General features: G+C 42.6%; 1 protein-coding gene across 1 annotated transcript in view; it reads right to left on the bottom strand.

The window, feature by feature from the left end:
* galnt16 (UDP-N-acetyl-alpha-D-galactosamine:polypeptide N-acetylgalactosaminyltransferase 16) overlaps positions 1 to 9,759 on the bottom strand; it is a 38,703-nt gene extending 28,944 nt beyond the window's left edge. The window contains exon 1 of the mRNA XM_076748575.1: positions 9,326 to 9,759. Coding sequence (XP_076604690.1) covers positions 9,326 to 9,526 — 201 coding nt within the window. The 5' untranslated portion in view covers positions 9,527 to 9,759. The remainder of the gene's footprint in view (positions 1 to 9,325) is intronic.
* Between the last annotated feature and the right edge of the window lie 7,620 nt (positions 9,760 to 17,379).

Below are 17,379 nucleotides of genomic sequence, written 5' to 3'. Positions count from 1 at the left end.
CTCCCTCTATATTCAGGCGATGTCTGAAAAGTCTAAGAGCCCTGTGCAACAACCCTTCTGCTGCGGTGCTGCATCGCAATCCTGGTGCAACACGGCTCATCTGAGCAATAAAGCTTCTTCTTCTACTGCATTCACTTTTAAGCCAGTCTGAAAGAAGAACCAGCCAACTGATTAAAATGTAAATGCTACTTTCTTATTCAGGTCATCGTGTCAGTGTTAACATGGCAAAATGGGATGGGCACTCGTCAAATCAGAATACACAGTCTATAAAATCCTCAGTAATTAATGGGCTTACCCCGCAAGGAGCTTTAACACCCCTGAGTGGGAGGTTTAAAAAGCCAATGAATACATAAAAGCAGATGAGAGTAGCCTTCATCAAAGAGAGTCAACATGATGGATGACGATGGAGGGAGCGCAGAGAAAATGAAAAGAGGGGATGAAGCTTCCTTTTGTGCTTCTTTATCAAAGGTCGGTGTTGCCGGTGGATTTATAAAAAGCTTCTGACAAGGTTCAGGTGAGAGTGACCTCATTTTCAAACTCTCCAGAGAAGCAGCGTGAAAGTTTCAAGGATTCCAACCCAAACATGTCTGCTGCTGTTACAGAGAAAGAACTGTACACGGACTTTGATATCACTGCGTTAAATTCACATGCTAAAGGTCTAAAAACCTACTTTACACTGCCTGCACAGTAGCAAACAACAGATAAAGTGTTCATAATGGAGCACTTAGCAGCTAAAGAGACAGATATTCCCCTCAGGAGTTGGCTAACCCTAACCAAAAACAGCTAACAGAGAGTAAATACTGGAGACCAAAAACAGCTAACAGAGAGTAAATACTGGAGCCCAAAAACAGCTAACAGAGAGTAAATACTGGAGCCCAAAAACAGCTAACAGAGAGTAAATACTGGAGACCAAAAATAGTTAACAGAGCAAATACTGGACTTACATTCATCAGGTAGCCAGAAGCACAACTCCACATAAATGCTAATGTTGCTCTGTCAATTGGTAGACTTAGCTTACATAGCTAACTGTTTGCTAACATGTTCACCATATCAACTTAAGAGGGATAATATGTCAAAAATCAGTAAATGCAGGTTAAAGTTGGTCTGGCTAGTAGCTGGACATTTACTATTTCTGTGCTGAGAAGGTTATGAGACCCTTTACCTCTGTGTTAGCATACAAAAAGCACAAGCTAGTAATTGTATACATTAGCTCCCATACTTCAACCTGAGCTCTTCAGACACTTCTTGGGCTTATTAACACAAACTTCTATTTCAGCAAATCATCTTACCGTAGTGCTGACAAACACTTTCTAACAGATGGGTAGAAGCTTTGGATTTAGATTGAAAATGTAGAGCAAATAAGTTAATATAGTCTATTTAGATTTTATGCCTTATAGGCTAACATTAGTTTAGCTAAAAGGTATATCAAGCTAGCCTAACAATGGCATAGCAACAGCCTACCCATGATGCAACACTCTCTTAAAGTCACACACAAAGCTTCTCAAAGCCCTCCTGTGCTGACCTTATGGCTGTTTTTTTTTGTTTGTTTGTTTGTTTGTTTGTCCCATTTCTGGTAGCCTAATATACATTTCTCTAAACTGGGAACACTGGTCCACATTTCTAAGAAGCTAAAATGTCCTGACACCACCTCACACACCGCAGATTTCAGATCAAAAAGACGAATGAGAAAGTTGGGCATCAACTAGCTTAGAGCTAGCTCAACTAGCTTACTGTGTGTTGCAGCTGTAGCTTATTGCTTCTATGGTAAAAACATCAAGTTGTTAGCATTATTTGCATTGTTCTAACAGATTATATCTACTTTCTTTGTCTGGAATCTGATTTATCAACATGCAGGAAAACTGATGTAATCAGCACTGCTATGGAAATAGCACCTCATTTAGTCTTGCACTTAAATTCATATACTACAATAAAATTACTGCATTTTATTTGCACTGCTTAGCACCATGTAACTCTGGTTTTGAAAGGTTCTGTATAAATTAGGCTTGCTTAGCCTACTTAATCACTTACACCCTGTGCCAACTGGGTATTTCATATATATTGCATTGGGAATTTAATATATAAGGAAGAGCTGCACTGCAACAACTCAATTCAATGCACTTATGCAAATACAACTTTTTATCTGGGTATCTTCTGCTGCATGATTGTAAAGCACTTTTTAATCTTGTTTTAAAAAGTGCTACACATATAAAGTTTATTTTAAATGAAATTGTATCACAATGTGCTTAATATACTTCATTTACTTGTTTTGTTTCAAAGAAACAAATAGAGTTGCTGCAGTTCATGTGCAGCTTTGGTTGAATTGAGCAGTGCATCAGTCATACTCTTGTGTAATTCATTCAATCTGCTCATGCATTTAGACACACAGTAAGGTTATTACAAACTATAATGTCTTCATGATATCATTATACATGGCTGTAAGTCTCTGCCTGCAGCTTACAGTTTAACCCAGAGAGAAAGGCCTTGACATCCGATGAGTGCATGTGAAGTGATCTGAGCATGTTGGCTTGAGCATATAATCTTCAACACTGTCGACATGCTTCTCTGTTGTCCATCAAATCAACTGTAAAACGATGACCAACATGTTCAGCCTCACTGCTTACTTCAAGAGCAACTCCACTTAACTATAATTAAGAAATGCAATTTTCTCTCCTCTCTACATCTAATTACTAATTAGATGTAGAGAGGCGTCTAATTACATTACTCCTCTGCATGCTAAAGATGGTTAATTATAATGTTTAATTACCAAATACTCATTTCACAAGCGTTTTACTGCCTGCACAAACAGCCTGTGTACAAGTTAAATGAGTTTAAAGATGATATCTGATTTTCAGGTTCACCTCTAAGACTCATTCAGTGAAAACCTCACAGACATCAAACATGCTGGAATTAAGACAATAACTCTGATTTTTCTTAAAACAAGGATGCACAAGTCTGCCACGTGCTAACTTTTAAAACACCATTCATATCATATGTGAAGGCAAACAACTGAAATCTGTTTATTAGCATTCTCCAAATCACCTTGAACAGGCCACAAGGAGGGCTACAGACCTATATTTATCACTACCATCAATTTAAGCAGCTTTATCTTCTCTGACAGGAACCACAGAGATGAACTGGAAAGCCTTTAAAAACACAATACAGTTAACACACGAAAGTAATTTGTTCCAGCATAACTTAAATTGTATCTGAGCCACTCACATAAGCAGTATTAGACGGCAAAGAGGTTTTTCCTGCTATTCATAGTTAAGACCTCTTTCCAAAAGCTTGTAAATGGTATCTTTTGGTAATCCTCAAGTATCATCATGACTAAATATTAAAGGCTCCAAAAAACGGTGCTCCTAGGATAATAAGACAAAAATAACAGAAGGCACTCTGAGGCTCGGTCCACTGAATTAAATATGAAGCTTGTCTAGAAGATGAACATCTGCTGGCTCTTTCAAGCCAAGTTATAAGACTCGACAAATCACATACAAGTCAAATCCGTATGATTGGCTGGAGATGAAGCCCTGCTGTGGCTCTAAGGCTGACAGATGATGGTGTCCCGCGGAGGACACACAGAGCGTCGTATCATTGCGATGATGTGGTGGGTTTAAGTCCTATCTGTGGCCTATTTACATGTCATCCAGGCAAGAAACTACTTTGTTCTTCTTTGTCATTCTGACTGATTTCGCCTAGAAACATATTTTTACTAATTTACCAGCCGGGGCTTACATGTGTCATGTTTCAGTATTACTGTGTGCAAGTAGACATTTTCATAAGCAGCTTTTTCCAATTTTCCATTTTTTGTCTGGAAAACCAACAGCTGACTGGGATCTATATGATATAAAGACACAAAAACATACAATTATGGTGTATTTCATGTGTATTGTATGTGTCTTAAACACTGCTGACATGTCAGTCATAACAAACTCCTGCTGTACAGCTTCATTTTGTTCAAACCCGCAAAACTTGATTTTAAATTGTGGTGGAGATCCAAAAGTTTCCAAAGATACCAGATGTCTCAGACTTAATTTGGAGGAAATGTGCACATAAAAAACCATAAAGCTACTTAAGGGGAAATAAAAAGGGGGGAAACTTTCACTGCTTTTACTGTCGACTTTCATTCCGCCAAACTTCAAGATATTGCGTGCACAAAATAAAAACAATCACAGAAGTAAACCATTATAGCAGTCAGAACTTAGATTGTTCTTAAACAACCTAATTTAACTTTAGTTTCCCGTCCTGCACGTCATCTTTTCTGGCTCTGACAGGTGTGCGCTACATCGCTGCTTCCCCTGCTTGCACGATTAGAGTCAGACAGACAGTTCCAACCACAGCTGCTTTCTCCAGCATGTTTTCACTCCCACTAACACTCCAGTGTGGTGCTGCTGAGATGTCTCTCATTGTGCATGTGTTGCACAGCCTTCTTTCCTCAGACAGTTTCATTTGAATAATTTTTATGGGCCTGAAGAAATAAAATGTCACAGCATGTCAAAATAAAAAGCCAAAGATTGGAGGAAAAGTATTGAGCATTGTTTTGTGTAGCAGAATTTAGTCATTTCTTTTTATTTCCTGTAGTAATTATCTGGTAACTGCTTATTCATCCCAGCTTGAGAGCCATGTTTTATCAGCAAGTTATCCCAAAAACATTAAGACATCTTCTCTTGAAATCTGGAGGAAAGTTAAGCTTCGAGCCACAGATGAGCATAGAGGAACATCACTTTTGACTAAATTCAGTCTAGATTCATTCAAAAGAAACTAATTATATTTACTGAAGTATCGCACTCTAGAACAATACTCGTGAAGTACTTCAGTGTTTCTATTTAACACTACTTTGTGTCTTTTTACTCCACTCCATTTCTGTGACACCTGTGGTTATTGGCCACAGGACCGCTTCATAGAATATGATGAGTTGTTCTAAATTAACTAAATTAACACACATTAACGCATTAATTATCGTCACACAGTATATGATTATCAAGGGGACCTTCTAAGACATCAGACGGACCAACATAAGCTCAGATACGAGCACTGTAAGCACATTTGGCTGATGGTACATTAAAAAATTAAATTTAGGATTACTTCCTCATATCTTGCGCTGCACTATAACTCCATTCTTAGTTTTATTCTATTTCGTCTTATTTTGTAATCTTCTCTTGTATTTTACTCTTTTAAATCCTATTTAAATGTGTCTTTTGTCCTCTTGTAGTGCCTCGTGCTTCTTTTCTGAATGCCTTTTATGTCCTGTGTAAAGCACTTTGGATTGCCTTGTGTTGAAAGGTGCTATAAACTTGCCTTGCTTAAATGCAAACCCTTCACTTTGTTTACAGTTTGGTATTGAAACTTTTCTTCTTAATTCCTCCACCGCTGTCTCTATTTTCAAACTAATGGACACAAAGAGTTGGTGCCAAATAAAGATGGATTTGCAAGATGGAAAAAATACATTAAAAACAGACTGAACTCAAAGCACTGCTGATAAAAAGGAATGATGTGTTTGGGTACCAGACAGTTACTGAATTGTTCCGCATTGGTTGAATTGTATATATTACTGTCATGGAAAATGTAGCTAATCCTCATTCAGACAAGGTTGTTAACGGCACATTTAACCCAGTTCTCTTGTGAAAAGTTCCTACGGTCACATGTCAAATCACAAAAATTGCTGCTGGGTTAGTCAGAAAAAAGGACCGAAGGGTTTAAAGTCTGAGCAGTTCAGGCAGCAGTCACAGCCTGATCTGAGGGCACACGCTGAAAAGTAGTTCATCAGTTGTATAACCTGTACGGGAAAGTTGTTTCTCTCCTGGAAGAACTCGACCACACGTACGAAAAGTCAGCAGGATACAGACAGACCTGATGAGCAGGTTTAAAACACTGATGTTGTTGATGTTGAGGCCGTGACAGCAGATATGCAGGACAGAGAAAGACTACTGACTGTGAATGAGTGACAGCAGTGTCCACGCCCACTCTGTTACTGTACACAGGGACTGAGGAGTGGGAAATGAGACCAGTCCAAAGAGGAAATAAGGGGGAAAAAAAGTGGAGCCAGTGCAAACAGATTTCACAGATGATGTCATTAGTGAATCAAATGCTGCTAATGAAGGAGCTCAGGGGAAAAGAAAGAGGGAGAGAGAGAGGGAGAGAGAGAGGAGAACAGGGGAGTGAAGGAAGGAGAAAAGCAGTGAAGGGAAAACAAAAAAGAAAGACTGATAAACGAGAGGAATAAAATAGAGAGAATAGAGTGACTGGGATGGGCAGAACAACAGAGAAGAGAGGATAAAAGACAAAAAGGAAGGAGGGAAGGAAGGAAAGATTAAAGGAGGGAAGGCAAGTGGGAATACAGAGGAAAAAAAACACAAAGAGGAAAAGAAAAGGAAAGGATGAAGAAAGGGATGAAGGAGGTAGAAATAAGAAGAGAGGGCAGAAGGAAAAGAATGAGAGAAGGACAGAATGACAGGGAAGAAGAGAAGAAGAAAGAGACAGATAGATAAGAAAGATAAGAGAAAGAAGAAAAGGCCTCAAGGAAAACATAGAATAAAGGAAGGGTAAGGATAAACAGATTAGAGAAAGAAAGAAAGAGGGCAATGAGGATGGAAAAATAGGGAGGGACAGAGAGGTAAAAAGGAAGATAAAGAGGGAAGGAAGGGATGAAGGAAGATGGAGGACAGAAGAATGAATAAACAAACAAAATTGCGACTGAAGGAAGGAAAAAAGAAAGGAAGCAAGAACAAGAAGGAGGATGAAAAAGGAAAGAAACAAATAGGGGCAGATGGAAGGAAAGCAGAACAGAAGAAAGGCCAGAAAAAACTAAGAACAAATAAAGGCAGGTGGAGAGAACAGAGGGATTAAAGAAACGAAGGAGAGAAGGGAGGAAGGAAGAGAAGAATGAAAGAAAAAGGGCAGAGGAAAAGTGAAGGAATGAGGCGAGGAGAGAAAGAAAGAAAGAGCCTGCTCCCCTCTCTCTCCTCTCTGCTCCCTGCTCTCTCCTCTCTGCTCCCCGCTCTCTCCTCTCTCCTCCCTGCTCTCTGCTCCCCTCTCTCTCCTCTCTGCTCCCCGCTCTCTGCTCTCTCCTCTCCGCTCCCCTCTCTCTCCTCTCTCCTCTCTGCTCCCCTCTCTCTCCTCGCTCCTCTCTCCTCTCTGCTCCCTGCTCTCTCCTCTCTGCTCCCCGCTCTCTGCTCCCTGCTCTCTCCTCTCTCCTCTCTGCTCCCCTCTCTCTGCTCCCTGCTCTCTCTGTACCAGCCTCCTCTGGCTCATCTGTTGGGCTCTGTAGTGCAGAGCTGGCAGCCTGCGAGCTGCAGGTCAGATTACAGGAGGAAATCTCAGTTTGGTGATACAGGTGAACGACCCCGCTGAGCAAATCAAAGATCACGAAAGAGAAAAAAAAAGAAAGCTGGAAACGTTCCCAGCCAAAGTTTACTGTTCAAAGAACGATCTGATTAGTCTGTTTGTGCTTCACCTGCAGTTTACTGCATAAACACTCCTGCAGAGGCGATATATCTGTGTCTTCTGATCACCACCATCTTCTTGGCCGGTCTTCACACGCTGATCCAGGCCACGGTTTCCTCTCTCTGCACCGGAGGAGGCGACCGATCGAGCACAAAATGCCACAACAGCTCCACCGTTTGGCATTTGCCCTTGAATGATTAAATCTTGTGAACAGCATTTAATGAATCTGCCGCCGCTGGAGTGAAACAACCTGACGTGTTGGCACACATCCTCGGCCACAGCTGAGACAATTTTATTGCTCTAGTAAATTGTGAAAGAGGCTCCAGTGAGCTGTATTTCCTAAACAGTCCCTGTCTCCTAAAAGAACGATTGGATGTACATATTGAATTGATTCGTCTGTCAGCTTGGGCAGTAGCAGCGTGTATTCAGCAAAGAATTGATTTATGTTTTCACCCTCAAAATCTCATCTTCTCTCAGAATTTTAACTACAGATACTCACTTTTACATGCAACGAATCGCTCTGTCTCAGATTTTCACCAGGTTCAAACCTCAGATAAGAAGGGTTTATTCTAAAGGTGACAAGTTTATTTGTCGAATAATCGAATAATCATTTAATGTTCAAGCAAAATTGCCAAACGTACGTTGGTTCAAACTTCTCACATGTGAGGATTTGATGTTTTGTTTGTCATGTGATGATAAAGACTTTTATGTGACGTGTATTTGAACACATCGCCTCAAGTTGTGGGACATTAGGACTTTCCTGACATTTCACAGACGAAAGGATTAATCGATTAATCTAGAAAATAATCAACAGATTGTTCTGAAAATGTCAACTTCAGCTTCACATTGCTGGTTTTGTCCGACCATCTGTCTAAATCTCACACATACTGAATTAAACCGCAGCAGATCCTCACATTTGAGAAGCTGGAACCACAACAAAACTTCGATTTTTAAATGATAAATGACTTCAGTCACTGTCGATCAATTGTTTGCTCATGAACCAATCTATTATCCTGCAGCACCCACTTTACCCCCGTCCTCAAATGACTAAAAGCACGAGCCACAGGACCTGTATTTCTTTACACCTAATGCATCAGAGAACCCTGCAGCCAACCAGATCTCCTGAGCTGGCATGGACCCAGCTACAGTCCCAACATGCACCGTTCAGGCTGTCTGTGTAGACTGTGTTTCAACATGGAGAGGTGAGCGCAAGTCAAGCAGGGCGACCACCACACCTATAGTTACAGCGTTTACCAGAGGTTATTTTCAGCGCTCCTCCGTGGCGCAGGCAACAACAGGCGAATACAGACCTGACCTGACAGAAACAGGCCTTTAATGACAGACTCAAGTGCACAGGCGATTGAGCAACGATGCCTCCTCCTGTGCCCCGTCCGAGCTGCAAGCCCGTGTTTTTCACCTCGCATGTGCAACCTGAGAAAGGTCTCAGCAATAATGTGGTTTACGAGGTGTTTGCGCACGACGCACAGGACTTATGGAAAGCCTCTTACGTGTACTTGAGGTTCTGTCAGGCTCGGGGAAGGCACAGAAAGGCTGGAAAACACCGACAAACATAAGCAGGCTGCTAGTTGAACAGCCTGTAGAATAATGGTATGGCTGGACGGGAGGAGGCTGAAGATGGTTATGATGGTTGTTGAAGCCATACGTGTCCGTCAAAGCAGCGTATTCCTGCAGTGACACCCAGCTGTGCATCATCACCGACACCTCCACTACCATCCTCATCACCTCAGGTTTATCACACATACACATGCACATCAACATGCAGCACACACTCTCCTGCAGCTCGGTGCCTACAGCGACGGCGCCGTGCGCAGCGCCGCTCTCCTTCCCCCCTTTCTCTTTATCCCCCACAGACGCGCTCACTCACAATCAGCGGGATGGTCCTGTCGTCCCGGTGGATCTCCAGCCGACCGGAGATCACCTTCTGCCCATGGCCCCTGCCGCGGGTCTGCGACGCCGACGACGACGGCGACGACTGGGGCTTGTTGTCCTGCCACAGGTAATAGAACGTCCCCAGGATCCACGCAACGGTCAGAATCGCGATGGCGTTGGCCCGTATCCTGCGCATGGTGAGCCCATATGGAGGGCTCCGGAGGCGAGCCCGGCTGGTTCAGGTCCGTCCTCGGCAGAAGGTGCAGCCTCCCCGCCGGTGATGGGTTGAGTCGCAGCGCAGACAGACAGCCTCTCTCTCTCTCTCTCTCTCTCTCTCTCTCTCTCTCTCTCTCTCTCTCTCTCTCTCTCTCTCTCTCTCGTACAGGCTCTTCTGCCGGAGCGCTGCCTCTCTGCTGGGATTTGCGCACTGACAGAGCCACGGTCCTAGCGCCGAGTCATATCATTCCCCTCCACACAAACACCCTCTCTCTCTCTCTCTCTCTCTCTCTCTCTCTCTCTCTCACACACACACACACACACACACACACACCATCCATCCATCCACTGGCTACACCGAGGAGATGATGTCCAATCTGCATCTGAGGTCCTAATTTCAGCCACATGTGGAGGCAGATCAGGGTGGAGGCAGTGGAGAGGAGGAGCTGATGAGAGTCATTCCTCCACCTCTGCTCATTTTAACCTCTGGTTATTGTTTGTTTTAACTCCCTCTGCGAGGTTCAGTCAGCAGAACATCACCTCTTTCCCTTTAAAACACAGAGCCCTTCCCTTTGTTTAAATCGCCTTGTGTAATATCTGCATAAACAGTAAATGCATTTGCTCAAGTACATGCAATTTTGAAGTACTTATACTTTATCGAGTACATATATATTGCGAGTTGCCCTTTAGATCAGCTCCAGCTTGATCAGCGATGAGAAATAGTGAGAATTTCTCCACGATCTTGGAGAAGAAATGAAGGAAAACAGTCGAGCTGCAGCTAAAATGAAAAAGCTTAAAAATCAAAATAGTTAATTTTCTGTCATGACTAATCAATTATTGATACAGCTCCAAAACAGAGCTGCATTTATTGTCTGTTGCCATATATTCATGGGTTTGTGTGATTTGTTGTGTTTGAATGGGTCTTTTCATCTAAAAGGAAAAAAAAAAACCTAATTCTCACTTACCTGAGGTATCAAAGCACATTGTTTCAGTTTCATATCCCTGGTTTTTGCCATGTGTTTCTGAGATTTCTGCTTCCGCCTCACTTTCACAAGTTTTCACAAAATGACTGAATTGAAAAAGCAGCATCTTTTCTAGAAACCTGCTACCCTGAACAGTCCACAGGCCTCCCTGAGAACAGCTTAAACAGAGGCCATTTCTTCTGTATACAGAAGTTTCAGTGAAAACTGATATTAAAACGTGGACAAATGAAACTAAAACAACCGTCTCTATAGGTAAATGAGAAAATAAGTTAATTTCAGTGAACTGATGCTTTAATTTCTGCCGCACTGCTCCCCCTCCAGCCAGAATCAAAATTAAATCTGCACCTTTACTGCGACATATTCATCCTCACTGCATAAGAAGACTCATTATTCTGCCTATGCATTTTAAATTATACATTTAAATTAAGGGCCTGCAGCTCACACAGAGCAAATTAAGCCATGCAGCTGAATTGATCACAAAGAAAAAAAAAAAAGAGGAGCCTCTCGCAGTCTTGGAACGGCAGCATCGTGAATATTCAACTCCTCCTGAGTTAATTCTGGATTTGCACAGATGACCTCTGCAACTATGACTTATTCAGTGTACGAATAAATCAGAGGCGTAAGAAAAAATGTCAGAATACATTAGACTGAGAGGACCCCTCTCCAAAATCCATAACGGCCTTTAAACGGCTGCACAGACCAGCAAAGAAATCAGAGCAGAGCAATAACACCCCAGAGGCATAACAGAGCTGAGGAGGCTGGATTTTTTTTTCATTTTATTCCTTCTCTGCTAGAAGAAACATAAAAACAGCCCTCAGTATGAGCTCATCCAACCCCACCTAACAGCAATATACTGTGTGTGTGTGAGTGTTTGAGAAGTCCACACAGCTGGGCCCACCCCCCCACCCCACCCCCCCAAACATCAGGAATCAAGGATGCCAAGATTTCCCTCATCAGAAACATAAGCATAAAGAAAGCTGATCCAGAGTCAGCAGGGGACAGGCAACACTGAGTACAACAAAATCAATAAATGAAGGGAAAATCCATCTGCAGCTTCAATGTTATGTCATTCATCTGCGAGGCATTCAAGCAACCATCTTCTGATGAAATATGGTTAATTTAATTGGTTTCTCTATAACTTCTCATTTAAAATCGCCTCATGTGCTTTTCTCTCCGCTACATTTGGACTTTTTCTCCTTAATTCAAGCTGTTTTTTTTTTTTTTTAACAGAAAGCCTGTGTTACGACAGAGAGCAATAAGGAAGCTAATAAAAGACCCTATGCATCATGGGAAATATAGGATCCAGTGTTTTTTGGAGCTTGGTGCTAGAAGATTCAGGATTTCTCGAAAGCCAGTCATTTTGATCGCTCTTCTTCTAAATCTGTGTCTTGTGACTCCTCCATCATTATGTAAGTTGCTTGGGTGCCACTTAAACCCTTTAAACTGCCTCCTAATTCTCTTTTCCACAAAAACCTTGAGAAGTTCTTGGATTTTAACGAGTTTTAATGTGTCAAAACCTTTTTTTTATATAACTGCACTGGTATCTTGTGTTCTGTATTGTTGTTTTGTTTCACACCCGCAGAGCTGTGTCATCATATTTACTAAAAACAGAATAAAAAATAGTATGTTTTAAGAAGTGTTGCAGCACAAAAGGAGCCAAAGAAAGCATGAAAAACAAAGAAAATGAAAGGTATGTACAATGCAGTCCAGTAAGGGGCACAATGAGCATCTAATTCAAGCCATTGGATGTGAAATATGGAGGCTACAGAACACAAAGCGTAAAGGTTAATAGGTGAAAAATGCATCCTCAGCTATGTGGCGGCGTTACACTGATGTGACGTCTCATATTTCACCCGGTGTCTTCAGGAGTGCGAACGCTGCAGCACCAAGCAGCAGAAATGAAAGGTACGCATCACCACCAACAATGTTCAAGTGTTGCAGGTTGGATTTTACATCAAACAAATGTGTGTGAAAAGAGCCTCGTTTCTTCCTCGGTCAATTTAATCAGCACATAAAAATGCACTGTAGAAATCAAAGAGCCTAACACGCTGCAGGCTGGAGGTCTATCCAGTGTGTCTGCTGTCTCTCTGAAGCCTTGCACTTGGAGGTTAATCTCATTATACATGTAAGCTGCTATTCCCTCTCTTCCATCCCGTCATGGAGAGACCCATCAGCCAATGAGATCTTGCCCTGCATCCAGCTTGTGTATAGAAAGGGAAGGTCAGAGGGGTCAGAGGCACATCTGGCTCAAGGCTGGAAGATATTTGTCTTCATTCGTACGGACAGGGCTGCGCCTCTCGCGGCGCTGCTGTCACTGTTATCTTTGGGAAAGACAGTGACGCCCCAAAGCAGGCGGGAAAAGTCTCTGCATATTCAGACGAGGAAAGGATAAACGCGCACAGCAGTCGTGGGGAGGTGTTGGTGCTGGCAGCTCTGCGGGGAATACTGCACACTCACAGCCTCTGGACCTGGCAACCCAGCCCTCAACTGGCTTGGTTATGTCAGGATTACTGGGAGGAAGCGGGGGCTACATGTAGTGTGTCCAGCAGGGTCGGTCAACGATCCCCCTCCCGAGACTCGTGGAAAGACAAAACTCCCCATTCCCATGTCAGCAGTGACAAAAAAAAAAAGGAAAAGATGGGAGACTTTCCAAAAGTTAAATATACTGGATGGGAACTGGGACCAGAGCAGTGGAGTTTTTAATCAGACATCAGCACAACGAGCCGAAAGAACAGATGATAAGACACATTCAGCGAGAATGTACTGAAAAAAAGAGTCCTTATGGAGGATTAACTGCTGCATTTGTTAATGTTAAGAGTAACAAACATCAACATCTGATTGGCTCACTTAAACACTGCACAACATAAACACTAGTAACAGTGGTCACTGCTCAAAGTGGCAGCGGTTATCAACTCTGCTCTGGTTTATGTTCTGATCAGGACGTCTGACCTTTTTATCTTTCAGAAGGTCGTAGATCAGGCTCTGTGTTTTCTTGTCTGTGTGTGTGTGTGTGTGTGTGTGTGTGTGTGTGTCTTTTCTGCAGACACTCCCACAATCCATCACCAGCCTTTTAGTTCTGCCGAGAATCACTGCTGGCATTTCAGACAACCACGCCAAAATGTTGAATCCAGAAAAAGCCAACAAGGACACACACAGAAATCCCACTATCCACACAAAACACACACACACACACACACACACACACACACACACACACACACGCACACACACACAACTGCTCTTTCTTGCTTCCAAAAACAACGACACACAGAGGTCTCAGTGTGTATGTTTGCAGACACATCTTCCAGAAAGATGAGAAGAAAAACACACAGAAGTCTTAGTGTGAATGCACACACGCACGCACATACACACACACACACACACACACGCACGCACACACACACACACACACACAGTCCTTTAAGCCTCTATGGAATTCCACTATGATAATAGTGGAAACTCAGCCAATCGCCTCTTGGCTGTAACCAGTGATCATCAAGCTCTTCCATGTACAAGTTCATTCTTGTGTGTGTGTTGTGTGTGTGTGTGTTATGCAAACACCGAGTGTCAGGGAGCAGACACACAGCGAGCAGGAATTTATCTGAGCTTCTGTCCTGATGTGGAGGGAGCGAGCGCAGGTTTCCCATGCAGACCAGAGGGGACTGTTAACAATAAGCAGCTTTAGCGAGTCAACTCTGGATAACTTAAGTCTTTTAGATCAGACCGTGCTCCACATTTAAAGTCGCACTCCATCGCTGAGCGGGAGGCGCTCCCTGTAGACTTCAGAGGGGGGTGCACGACCTTGTTCCTTCGCTGACAGAGATCGTAGACTTACAGTGGATTCACTGAGGATGAGTTTTCACTGCAGGATAAAACATTCACAGAAACCTTTCAAACCACTGTCCATCTGTGTGCTCGGTGTGCTGCAAACACACAGATTGTAAGTTAGGATCAAAGTCTTTCATGTCTCTGACCATAAAAAAGCACAGCATCTACTATATGCTCGATGCTTATTTCATTAATGCTAACAGATCACGGTTTGAGGCTTTGCAAGGCCTGCATGGTGCTGCTTGTTCATTTTTTTGGCTTTCGAGTCTCAAGTCAGGTCGAGTCTTAAAGGAATAATATTTCTGAAAATTCACTTATTTGCTTTTCTGAAGAGAAATGAATATGAAACCTCGCCTTGGAGTTTGTTAGCTTAGCTTAGCATAAAGACTGGAAACGAGGGGATACAGCTAGCCTGGCTCTGTCCTGATGCCTGATGTTACAAAATCCGCCTACCAGCACCTCTAAAGTTTGTCTAATCTGGACAAAAACCAAAGTATAAAAACCTGAAGATGTGATTTTATGGGGGGTTATATATTATTGTACAGACATTCATGGTCTCCAGAGGATGAACCCTGCTGACGATCCACCACTTTAAGGTTGACATATGTGGTTTTGGGTGAAATGTTAGCCTGAAATTTGACATTCATGTTCCCCACAGGATGACTTTCCATCCAGTATCATTATCAGAATATTTTATTACAACCCAACACCTGCAAAACTTATGACATTCACACATCTTTAGGCTTAGTGCTAATTAGCCAAGTTAGCATGCTAGCATGCTATACCAACAAGTTCAGTGGAGTGGAGGGAACAATGGATGGAAGTTGGTCTGTTGAAGCTATTGGGGGTTAAATATTTGGCAGTTTTGTCTCTTCCATGATAGATTTGGCCTCTGTGTACAGATGTTTCATACCAGACTTCAGTGTAGCTGTGCTGGACATGACTCAATATGACCTTATATTTTCTATTGGCCATTTCCCAGCATGAAAAAGTCCAAACTTAACACAAAATGAATCCGGAAAACTTAAATCACCTCATTATGGGCTGTTTTTCTGAGGCTGGGTCTCTCTTTCACTTACTGTACCACGCACTATCCTTAAATAAGTTCAACTGTTTTCTTAATCAGTCATGTTGAAGGAGCAGCTTACAGCTTTTTTCCAAGTGATGTCTGGTGGAACAAAGCATCATTTGTGGTTTGTTTTGTGCAAGTCATACCCGATGGGTGTAGCAGCAGAGTACAGACAGTGCGCTAACCTGACGGACAGACACTGTCAAACCCTGCCACTAACTCTGGCGTCCTGTTTTAAACTCCACCCATCACTCACCTGAGCTGACGCACACAAAAACCCACAAACAAGTACTTGCAAATAAAAGGAAGGGCTGCTTGTTTGGGAAGATAAAAACACGCTTTAGGTATGTGTTTATCTCCACCATCTTCTACTTGGCTATGAAGATGGAGGCAAAGCCGAAACTCACAATATCAGGCCGATTATTGTCGCCAAAAGGGACAACACATCCGCCGCCAGACTGCCAGAGAAGAGCCGACAGGGTCGACTGGGAGCCACCACCACAGGCCGTGTTGTCACAAGGCACACGGGGGATTAGGACGAAATAAAAGAGGCAGCCACAGTTTACACACACACCTACTGAACACACATCTCTACCCTAACAAAGCACAGGGAAGTTAATCATATCTTGGTAAGATGAGATAAAAAACAGATGCTCGTGAAGACATTTTTCATACCCGGATGCCAGATAAAGAAACAGATTTCAAGGGAAATAGATATGTATATATTTTGCTATGATTCAGAGCTCTTCCTTGTGATGAAATGGGTATTAATACCCCACTTCTAACCCTCCTGTGGCTTAGCAGGCAGCCAGCTGTCAGTGTGTGTGTGTTAAAGCAAGTCTGTGATTGTATAAGCCACAGTCAGCAAAGAATAAGTTTAGCAAAAAAGCTTTTCTATAGTCCTTAAACTGTGAAAATCAGTGTTGAGGCTGCAGGCCTGCAGGCTTTGGGATTCACAGAAAACAGAAAAATAGGACAAAGTCTTCAGCCGTGCTGGTGTCTCTCATTAAGCTGTGCTTACTGCAGGCACAGCGGCGCTTTCAGCTAACATCTGCATGCTAACATGCTCTTAATCACAATGCTAACATGCGGATGCTGAGCAGGTATATCGTTCACCATGCTCATCTAAGTTTTGCATGTTAGCACACCAACATTTGGTAATTAGACCTAAACGCAAAGTACAGCTGAGGCTGATGACACTGTTTGTGTTTGGTGGGATATTTTTCTTTTTCAAAAGTAGAGGGTCTAAAATCAGTTTTTCAGTGCAGCTACTCTTGAGTTTAATATCGGATATTCACGTTTGGAAAGTGTTGGTGTAAAATCCCTCAAAGATGAAGAAATTCATTTCATGCAAATGTAATAAAATGTATAAACAAGAGGAAACTTTACATGAAACAAAGGTACTAAAGCTTAAAGAGGACTGAGCTTTGAATGTCTGGGTCTGGATCACTAAAGTCTTTATGGGTTATCGTCTGGGGACCATGATCGTCTGTTCAAAGTTGAATGGCATAGTTTAGATGTTTCAGTCTGAACCAGTGTGGTGGACCAACAAGCCGACGTTGCCATCCACGGAGCCAGGCCTCGAGCACAGCTTAGAAAGTACAGTAAAAGTTTCAGCGTGTTAAATCACTCCTCACATCAGCATCGTCATCATAATTTGCTCAGTACTTAAACGAACGTGTCCTCCATAAAAACCGAGGAGGTATGTTCTCCCTGCCAGCTCTGCAGAACGTAAAGCCAAGGTGGGCCGCGTTAAACTGGGCAAACTCCTGCTGGCCTCACGGCTTCCAGCTGGAACATCTTTTCCATTTGCACACTGGTGCACCATTCCAAGACATTACAGCATCCCAGTAAAAACACACACTCATTCACACACAATGAAGAAGAGAGCTACGATAATTTGGAGCAGGATGAATTATTCAGTGTTTTTCTCAGCCTCATGGACACTGCTTT

This window comes from Chaetodon auriga, chromosome 14, assembly GCF_051107435.1.
Source record: "Chaetodon auriga isolate fChaAug3 chromosome 14, fChaAug3.hap1, whole genome shotgun sequence".
In the NCBI taxonomy this organism is placed as follows: domain Eukaryota; kingdom Metazoa; phylum Chordata; class Actinopteri; order Chaetodontiformes; family Chaetodontidae; genus Chaetodon; species Chaetodon auriga.
This window is presented reverse-complemented; position numbering and strand designations above follow the sequence as displayed.